General features: G+C 38.9%; 1 protein-coding gene across 4 annotated transcripts in view; it reads right to left on the bottom strand.

Annotated features, from left to right (window-relative positions):
* Window positions 1-10,954, bottom strand: part of SYDE2 (synapse defective Rho GTPase homolog 2) — a 45,965-nt gene that overhangs the window by 29,673 nt on the left and 5,338 nt on the right. For all 4 annotated transcript variants that reach the window (XM_032296392.1, XM_032296393.1, XM_032296394.1 and 1 more), the window contains exon 2: window positions 2,006-2,695. In XM_032296392.1, coding sequence (XP_032152283.1) covers window positions 2,006-2,695 — 690 coding nt within the window. The remainder of the gene's footprint in view (window positions 1-2,005; window positions 2,696-10,954) is intronic.

The following is a 10,954-nucleotide window of genomic DNA, read 5'->3' as shown; positions in this document are numbered from 1 at the left end:
AAAAAAGTTTAAGGACAGTCATTTAAATCAAGGTGTGTGTCACATCATGGACACCAAAATTTCTATCTTTGCTCTTATCCTTATACTCTCTTGCCTTCTCTGAACTATTCCATACACTTTGCTATCTGATACTGTAGCCTTCCCTATCACCCCACCCTGATTGAAATCTACATTCGAAATTACTGTTTTATATAGTATTTATTTCTATCCCTATCCAGATTACAAAAGAAACACACATTCGCTCTGGAGAATTAGCCTACAATTAGAAATGCACAAAGAAAAAAATTTAATTACCTTCAATCTCAACTCCCAGAAAAAAATAAAAACAAATAAACAAAAACCTTAACATTTCCAGTACAGCTTTCAGCTTTCTTTCAAAATTGCCATCATACAGTACACATTGTTTTGGAACTTGCTTTTTCTCTTAATATATATTTACTCCACCTTCCTATGTCCCTGAGAAAAGACTTCAAATGCAAGTAGTTTATTTGCAAAGTACAGAAACATCAGTGAGAGAGTTGAGAAAATTCTGGGGAAAATTCAAGCTCAATTACCAAGTCTGTTATCACTATGGGCAACTGGAGCTTGACCTCATAAGAAAACTCTGGGAAACAACACAGAATATAAACTCAGAATTATCTCCCCCAAGGGGTGAGGGAGCTGGGGTAGTTCTATACCTCTATACCAGCTCTTGTCAGTCACTGGTTGAGAGGCACTCCCAGGCTGCACCACAGAGAGATTCTGTAAACCTTCAAAGTCCTCAAGCAGAAAGGAAGATGTTGGTGGCTAGAAATAGGCTTCTCCCACTTACACAGTAAGTAATAAAACCCAAGGGATATAAAACAAGGCACTGATAGTATCTCTGATACCCCACATCTTTAAATATTCTGCATCACTTGAAATTCTATAAATTAAAATGACTTGATATAAAATAGAACTGCTTTCTATTCTACATTTGATATTTGCAAGCAAATGTGCCTTATGTTCTGTTATCTGGGTAGTATCTGGGACTAAAAGAAACCTATCAGAAGATTAAAGGCAATTTTTGCAGATCAAAAACTTTTGAATGTCAGCAATTTCAAATGGTCAACCTAATATACATAAAACTTCATTCATTTCATTTTCAGTTCCGTAACTACTGTAGCACCTATTTTCAAATGGGTCAACCTAATATACATAAAACTTCAATTACTTCATTTTTCAGTTCCATAACCTATTTGCAAGGTCCTTACTTCTCATTTCTTTTTTACTTCTCTCTTTCCTTTGCTCATGAGGAAACTTAGGCATAAAAAACACAAACTAAATCACCACTAATTAGTACACTAAAAATAAAACTTTTCAGCTGCAGCCAGGCCAGGTGTGAATGAATGAGTCAATGAAGAAAAATAAGACTTACTTTTTCTTCAACTCCCTATGATTCCTTGCTTTCAACTAATAGAAAGGCAATTACTGTTTCAAAGGATCAATATATTAAAGCACAACGGATTATAAAATCAAGTCTGTGGCCAGGCACAATGGCTCCCACTTATAATCCCAGCACTCTGGGAGGCCAACGTGGGCAGATGGCTTGAGGTCAGGAATTCAAGACCAGTCTGGTCAACATGGCAAAACCCTGTCTCTACAAAAATTAGCTGGGCGTGGCGGCAGGCACTTGTAGTCCTAGCTACTCAGGATGCTGCGGTGGGAGGATCACCTGAGCCTGGAGGTCAAGACTGCGATAAGCCATGATTGTGCCACTGCACTCTAGCCCGTGTGACAGAGTAAGATCCCTTCTCAAAAAATTAAAATAAAAATCAAGTCTGTGATACTGTGATAGTAACAATCAAACCAGCATGTAAGTTAAAATGTTTATAAACCTTTTTGAGTTTTATTTTCATAAAAATATATTCATTTCACAAGAAAAAGTACATAAATGTAACAGACATCTTTTATATTTAGTTTTAGTTACTATCAAATAACAAAAAATGTAAGAAGAAAAAAAAGACAGGTATATCATCATTTTTACCTGCGAAACGAGATTTCACCATGGGACTGTCCTCCACCATTATACCTTCTTGTGTCTTGTATCCTAGCCTTTGTGTGTACTGCTGCACAAATTCTGTGGAATGGGCAGGATCTACAGGATTCATTCCATTTGACTGTGTAGTCTGAATATCACCTGTATGTTCCAAAGAGCACAGCGAGTCTTCGGTATACTGCTCTGCTTTCATAAGGTCACTGCCAGACAATATGCTCAAACTGACAGCAGGGAGCTTCAGAACAGCAGAGTTTGCCTCACCAAAATTCAAGGCGCTTGATATACAAAGGTCATCATCCTCAGGAATGGGGTTGTACCATATTTCTCCTTCATCATCTGCATCATTGTCCTCATTAAAATCTAAAGAACAGTTTTTCGATAATGAAGAGTTTGTAGGGTTACATACCATATGTGTACAGTACTCTTCAGATGATTTGAGGAAAGATAGCTGATGTTTGGGTAGAGACACAGGTGAGATAGACAAATGACTTCTACCTTGGCATTTCTTCTTTTCTTCTTCCAGATTAAGAGATCTCAGAGTACTCTGATACAGCCAATTGCGTTTCTTTGAAACAGTGATGCTGGTAAGTGGCTTGTAAGCTCTGAATTCAATATTATTTTTCAGATCTTCAGATTCTCTTCTCTTTATTGAAGACCCATAGGCATTTTCAAATAAATCTGTTGCAAAGATAGAATAGAAGGTAGAATATAATGTCTGGTGTATCAGAAAGACATGTCACTTCAGACCACCTATTTTTTAAAAAATTTTAAAGAAAAAGTAACAATCACATTCAGAGACTAAAATTGAGCTAGAAAAAATTTGAATTTTCCATCTAAATATGATTTCTATTACTTAGAAATCAAACTGCTAATATAAGTGTCAAAGAATGCTAACAGGATACACAAACTCTGAGACTGCCTTTATAAAAACTATAGTGTTAACAAAGCCTTACCTTAAGCAAACGATACCTTATAAAAAGTTTATATTAAATGCTTTATACATAGTATGCCTCTAATCAATATTTGAATAAAGTTCAAATCATTATTACAAGAACCAGAAGTCCTTAAAAACATAATATTCCTCCTACCTTTTCACACAGACTAACTTTCAAACCTAACAAAAAAGTATGCCTTACTGATATTAAAACGTCAACATAACATTGCTTCTTATCCATATAGCACAATAGCATCTTACATGAGGTTTAAGTTCTAAATATCTAGGGCAGAGCTAAAAACAAAAATTCCTTCAGAAGGCCCAAGATTAGAAGCAGGTATGCTGTCTTACAGTACACACTATACAGCTATTATTATTTTGGCCAGGTATAAACTTAAGCAGCAGGGAAATAAGAATGAACAAAACAATCCCTTCCTTTAAGAAATTCATAGTCCAGGAGCAGAACGCGGCTACACCGGGGTGGCAGGATACATGGTGCCTGTCATACGGTTCAGAGAGCTGCCTTCCACAGAGACCAGCAAAAGAGTGGGCAAACATGAAGTCCAGTCCTGCCATCCAGGCTGCCATTGACCTCATGGTGGGGACTGCAGATCCCACATGGACCGTATGGATATATCTATCAGTGACCACCTCTCTCAGTCACAGCTTGACTCCATGAAATGCTTGCATTCAACCCATCAATTAGACCTCTCCATAGGAAGCCTGCTCAGTAAAGAAAACCTTAAATAGGATGGCTGAACAGGAACAGCTCTGGATTGCAGTTCCCAGTGAAAAAGCAGAGGGTGAGTAATCACCACATTTCCAAACAAATTTTTACTGCCCACAGATCAGGAGATTCCTGGGCAGAAAAGCGCCACCAGTCTCCAGCATGGCTGTTTCAGCCAGCGCAGTGGGTCTCCGCACAAAAACTCATGCAAATCCGGGTGCCGTTTCAACTGGTGACTGGAACACCTGGGAGACAGAGTCACCCGTTCAAATGAAAAAAAGGGGGCTGAAACAGGGAGCCAGGTGATCTGGTTCAGCCGGTCCCACCCCCACAAAGACCAGCAATCTGAACTGCTCTACATTGAGTTTCACAGCAAGCACAACTGAACTCATCTCTGTTGGGGGAAAGGCGTCCGCCATTAGCGCAGCAGTCCTACCAAGGCAGTACAACATTACTGAGGCAGTCCACCATTACCGAGGCACTCTGCCATTACCGAGGCAGTCTGCCATTACGGAGGCAAGCTGCCATTACTGAGGCAGATCACCATTATCAAGGCAGTTCGAACTATACCTCCATAAACAAAACTGCAAGGAAGTTCCCACAGCAGCTGGGCAGAGCCCACGACAGCTCAGCAACGCCTCTGCTGGCATACGTGACTAGGCTACCTCATCGCTGGCCAGGGCAACTCTGAAAAAAGGTGGCAGCCCATCACAGACTTATAAATAAAGCCCCACCTTCCCAGGACAGAGCACTTGGGAAAAAAAGGCAGTTATGAGATCCACTGCAGCAGACTTAAATGTACCTGCCCAGCATCTCTGAACGGAACAACAGAGCTCACAGCTCAGCACTTGAGCTCCTATAAGGGACAGACTGTCTCCTCAAGCAGCTCCCTGACCCCCATATACACAAAGAGACATCTAATATAGGAGAGCTCAGCCTTACATCTGGTGGGTATCCTTCTGGGACAAAGATAACAGAAGAAGAAACTGGCATCAACCCTTACTGTTCTTCAGCCGCTGTAGGTGATCCCCAGGCAAGCAGGGTCTGGAGCGCACCTCCAGCAGTCCTACAGCAGAGGGGCCTGACTATTAGAAGGAAAACTAAAAAACAAAGAATTAACTTCATCATCAACAAAAAGGACGTCCACTCAGAGACCCCATCTGAAAATTACGAACTACAAAGACCACAGGTAGATAAGTCCACAAAGATGGGAAGAAACCAGTGTAAAAAGGATGAAAACACACAAAACCAGAACACCTCTCCTCCTCCAAGGGATCACAACTCCTCACTAGCAATGGAACAAGGCTGGATGGGGAATTAGTCTGATGAACTGACAGAAACAGGCTTTAGAAGGTGGGTAATAGCAAACTTCTCTGAGCTAAAAGAACATGTTCTAATCCAATGCAAAGAAACTAAGAACCTTGAAAAAAGGTTTGACACAATGCTAATGAGAATAAACAGCTTAAAGAGGAATATAAATAAATTGATGGAGGGTGAAAAACAACATGAGAACTTCACAAAGCATACACAAGTTTCAATAGCCGAATCGACCAAGAAGAGGAAAGGATATCAGAGACTGAAGATCAACTCAATGAAATAAAACGAGAAGGCAAGATTAGAGAAAAAAAGGGTAAAAAGGAATGAACAAAGTCTCCAAGAACTATGGGACTATATGATAAGACCCAATCTACGTTTGATAGGCGTACCTGAATGTGACGGAGAGAATGAATCCAAGCTGGAAAACACTCTTCAGGATATTATCCAGGAAAACTTCCCCAACCTAGCAAGGCAGGCCAATATTCAAGTCCAGGAAATACAGAGACCACCACAAAGATACTCTTCAACAAGAGCAACCCCAAGGCACATAATCAGCAGATTCACCAGGGTTGAAATGAAGGAAAAAATGCTAAGGGCAGCCAGAGAGAAAGGGAAGCCCATCAGACTCACAGCAGATCTCTCAACAGAAACCCTACAAGCCAGAAGACAGTGGGGGCCAATATTCAACATCCTTAAAGAAAAGAACTTTCAACCCAGAATTTCCTATCTAGCCAAACTAAGCTTCATAAGTAAAGGAAAAATAAAACCCTTTGCGAGCAAGCAACTACTCAGAGATTTCATCACCACCAGACCTGCTTTACAAGAGCTCCTGAAAGAGGCACTAAACATGGAAAGGAACAACCAGTACCAGCCACTCCAAAAACGTACCAACTGGTAAAGAGCATCAACACAATGAAGAAACTGCATCAACTAACGGGCAAAACAGCCAGCTAGCATCAAAATGGCAGGATCAAATTCACAGATAACAATATTAACCTTAAATGTAAATGGATTAAATGCCCCATCAAAAGACACAGACTGGCAAATTGGATAAAATGTCAAAACCCATTGGTGTGCTATATACAGGAAACCCATCTAACATGCAAGGATACACAAAGGCTCAAAATAAAGAGATGGAGGAAGAATTACGAAGCAAATGGAAAGCAAAATAAAGCAGGAGTTGCGATCCTAGTCTCTGATAAAATGGAAAACCAACAAAGATCAAAAGAGACAAAGAAGGATATTACATAATGGTAAAAGGATCAACGCAAATAGAAGATCTGACAATCCTAAATATATATGCACCCAATACAGGAGCACCCAGATACATAAAGCAAGTTCTCAACAACCTACAAAGAGACTTAGACTCCCACACAATAATAGTGGGAGACTTTAACACTCCACTATCAGTATTAGACAGATTAACGAGACAGAAAATTAACAAGGATATCCAGGAGTTGAACTCAGACCTGGACCAAGCAAACCTAATAGACATTTACAGAACTCTCCACCCCAAATTCACAGAATATACATTGTTTTCAGCACCACATCACACTTACTCTGAAGCTGATCACATAATTGGAAGTAAATCACTCCTCAGCAAATGCAAAAGAACGGAAATCAAAATAAACAGTCTCTCAGACCACAGTGCAATCAAATTAGAACTCAGAATTCAGAAACTAACTCAGAACTGCACAACTTCGTGGAAACTGAACAACTGGCTCTTGAATGTTGACTGGATAAACAATGAAATGAAGGCAGAAATAAAGATGTTCTTCGAAACCAACGAGAAAGAAGACACAACATACCAGAATCTCTGGGACACATTTAAAGCAGTGTCTAGAGGAAAATTTATAGTAATAAATGCCCATGTGAGAAGCAAGGAAAGATCTAAAATCAACACCCTCTCATCAAAATTAAAAGAGCTAGAGGAGCAAGATCAAAAAACCTGAAAACCTAGCAGAAGACAAGAAATAACTAAGATCAGAGCAGAACTGAAGGAAATAGAGACACAAAAAACACTTCAAAAAGTCAATAAATCCAGGAGCTGGTTTTTTGAAAAGATCAACAAAATAGACCACTAGCCAGATTAATAAAAAAGAGATAATAATCAAATAGATGCAATAAAAAATGAAAAAGGGGATATCTCCACAGATTCCACAGAAATGCAAAGCATCATCAGAGATTACTAAAACAACTCTACGCACAAAAACCAGTAAACCTGGAAGAAATGGATAAATTCCTGGAAGGAATTTGCACCCTCCCAAGCCTAAACCAGGAAATAGTCAAAACCCTGAATAGACCAATAATGAGAGCTGAAGTTGAGGCAGCAATTAATAGCCTACCAACCATAAAAAGCCCAGGTCCAGATGGGTTCACAGCCGAATTCTACCAGACATACAAAGATGAGCTTGTACCACTCCTTCTGAAACTATTCCAAACAATCCAAAAAGAGAGAATCCTTCCCAAATCATTTTATGAGACCAACATCATCTTGATACCAAAACCCAGCAGAGACTGAACAAAAAAAGAAAACTTCAGGCCAATATGCATGATGAACATAGATGCAAAAATCTTCAATAAAATACTGGCAAATCAATTGCAACAGTACATCAAAAAGCTTATCCACCATGATCAAGAAGACTTCATCCTGGGGATGCAAGGCTGGTTCAACATACGCAAGTCTTAATGTAATCCACCACATAAAGAGAACCAAAGACAAAAACCACATGATTATCTCAATAGATGCAGAGAAGGCCTTCGCCAAAATTCAACAGCCTTTTATGTTAAAAACTCTCAATAAACTAGGTATCAACAGAACGTATTTCAAAATAATAAAAGCTATTTATGACAAACCACAACCAATATCATACTGAATGGACAAAAACTGGAAGCATTCCTTTTGAAATCTGGCACTAGACAAGGATGCCCTCTCTAAACACTCCTATTCAATATAGTATTGGAAGTTCTAGCCAGAGCAATCAGGCAAGAAAAAAAAAAATAAAGGGTAGTCAATTAGGAAAGGAGGAAGTTCAAATTGTCTCTATTTGCAGACGACATGATTGTATATTTAGAAGACCCCATCGTCTCAGCCCAAAACCTCTGGAAACTGATAAGCAACTTCAGCAAAGTCTCAGGATACAAAATCAATGTGCAAAATTTACAAGCATTCCTGTACACCAATGACAGACTTAAAGAGAGCCAAATTAAGAAGGAACTGCCATTCACAATTACTACAAATAGAATAAAATACCTAGGAATACAACTAACAAAAGATGTAAAGGACCTCTTCAAAGAGAACTACAAACCACTATTCAAGGAAATAAGGACACAGACATGGAAAAACATTCCATGCTCATGTTTAGAAAGAATCAATATTGTGAAAATGACCATACTGCTCAAAGTAATTTATAGATTCAACACTATCCCCATCAAGGTACCTATGACCCTCTTGACAGAACTGGAAAAAACCACCTTAAACTTCACATGGAACCAGAAGAGACCCCACATAGCCAAGTCAATTCTAAGCAACAAGAACAAAGCTGGAGGCATCATGCCACCTGACTTCAAACGATACTACAAGGCTACAATAATCAAAACAGCATGATACTGGTACCAAAACAGAGAAATAGACCAATGGAACAGAACAGAGGCCTTGGAGGCAATGCCACACATCTACAACCATCTGATCTTTGACAAACCCGACAAAAACAAGCAATGGGGAAAGGATTCCCTGTTTAATAAATGGTGTTGGGAAAACTGGCTAGCCATGTGCAGAAAGCAGAAACTGGACCCCTTCCTGACACTTTACACTAAAATTAACTCCAGATGGATTAAAGACTTAAACGTAAGACCTAACACCATAAAAACCCTAGATGAAAACCTAGGCACAACCATTCAGGACATAGGCATAGGCAAGGACTTCACGACTAAAACACCAAAAGCAATGGCAACAAAAGCCAAAATAGACAAATGGGATCTAATTAAACTCCACAGCTTCTGCACAGCAAAAGAGCCAATCATTAGAGGGAACCGGCAACCCACAGAATGGGAAAAAATTTTTGCAATCTACCCATCCGACAAAGGGCTAATATCCAGAATTGACAAAGGGCTAATATCCAGAATCTACAAAGAACTAACACAGATTTACAATAAACAAACAAACCCATTCAAAAGTAGGTGAAGGATATGAACAGACACTTTTCAAAAGAAGATGTATATGAGGCCAACAAACATATGAAAAAATGCTCATTATCACTGGTCATTAGAGAAATGCAAATCAAAACTACATTGAGATACTATCTCATGCTAGTTAGAATGGTGATCATTAAAAAATCTGGAGACAACAGGTGCTGGAGAGGATGTGGAGAAATAACACTTTTACACTGTTGATGGGAGTGTAAATTAGTTCAACCATTGTGGAAGACAGTGCGGCAATTTCTCAAGGACCTAGAAATAGAAATTCCATTTGACCCAGCAATCCCATTACTGGGTATATATCCAAAGGATTATAAATCGTTCTATTATAAAGACACATGCACACATATGTTCACTGCAGCACTGTTTATAATAGCAAAGACTTGGAGCCAACCAAAATGCCCATCGATGATAGACTGGACAGGGAAAATGTGGCACATATACACCATGGAATACTATGCAGCCATAAAAAACGATGAGTTTGTGTCCTTTGTAGGGATATAGATGAACCTGGAAATCATCATTCTCAGCAAAGTGACACAAGAACAGAAACTCAAACAACACACGTTCTCACTCATAGGCAGGTGTTGAAAAATGAGAACACATGGACACAGGGAGGGGAGCATCACACACCAAGGTCCGTGGTTGGGGGACTAGGGGAGGGACAGAGCGGGGTAGGGAGTTGGGGAGGGATAACATGGGAAGAAATGCCAGGTATAGGTAATCGGGATGGAGGCAGCAAACCACATTGCCATATATGTACCTATGCAACAATCCTGCATGTTCTTCACATGTACCCCAGAACCTAAAGTGCAATAAAATAGATATATTAGAAAAAAAAAAGAAAACCTTAAGTAAAACCATTCAAAAGTTCAGACAAGAAAAAAAAGGAAATTCATAGTCCAATGGGAGATCTCAAATGCTTAGATATATGTATATCTTAATATAAGTAAAACTCTACAAATGTATATATAACATTAATTTCATCTAAAGAGGAAATTTTTTGTGTGTTTCCAGAGTTGTAAAGCAGGCTTCAATAACAGTCCGTAAGTATATAACTATCATCATCATAATAATTCATACATAACTAAAACTGTATCTGTAAAAATCTAAGATCATATCAGGTTTCTAAATTATGGAATTATATGGTCAACTCATCTTATTGGCAGAGCAAGTAAAAAATCATGGTCTAATAACAGAGTGATAAAACACACTAAGCTACAAGAAGCTTAATAACAACCAAAAAAATCAGATTTATGCATAATCAAGGTTTTTAGTAACTTCCCTTCTACTGAAAAGAAAATGCTTTAAAAAATGTAAATGTCCAGCCTGGGTACATGGCAAGACCCTATCTCTACAAAAAATTTAAAAATTAGCCAGGTGTGATGGCACACACCTGTCATCCTAGCTACTTTGTAGGCTGCGGGAAGATTGCCTGAACCCAGGAATGTGACGCTGCAGTGAGCTACACTGCACTAGTGTCACTGCACTCTAGCCTGGGCAAGAGTAAGACCCTGTCTCAAAAAAAAAAAAGGTAAATTTGTCTTTTAAAAAAATCCTAAACATGTACCCAACCAAGCAGATTAATAATAAATAAATAAACAAACAAACCTTAACACAAATTACTAGTCACGTTCAATTCCAGATGCAGGAATTAGACCAGAAATCAGAAGGGAAGGAACTCCCATGAATACCTACTATGTCAGGCATTTATTTACTCCACAAATGAGTGACTATTATATGTTGGGCATGAGAGATAAAG

This window comes from Sapajus apella, unplaced genomic scaffold (genome assembly GCF_009761245.1).
Source record: "Sapajus apella isolate SASKATOON/1434 unplaced genomic scaffold, GSC_monkey_1.0 scaffold36, whole genome shotgun sequence".
NCBI classification, from domain to species: domain Eukaryota; kingdom Metazoa; phylum Chordata; class Mammalia; order Primates; family Cebidae; genus Sapajus; species Sapajus apella.
This window is presented reverse-complemented; position numbering and strand designations above follow the sequence as displayed.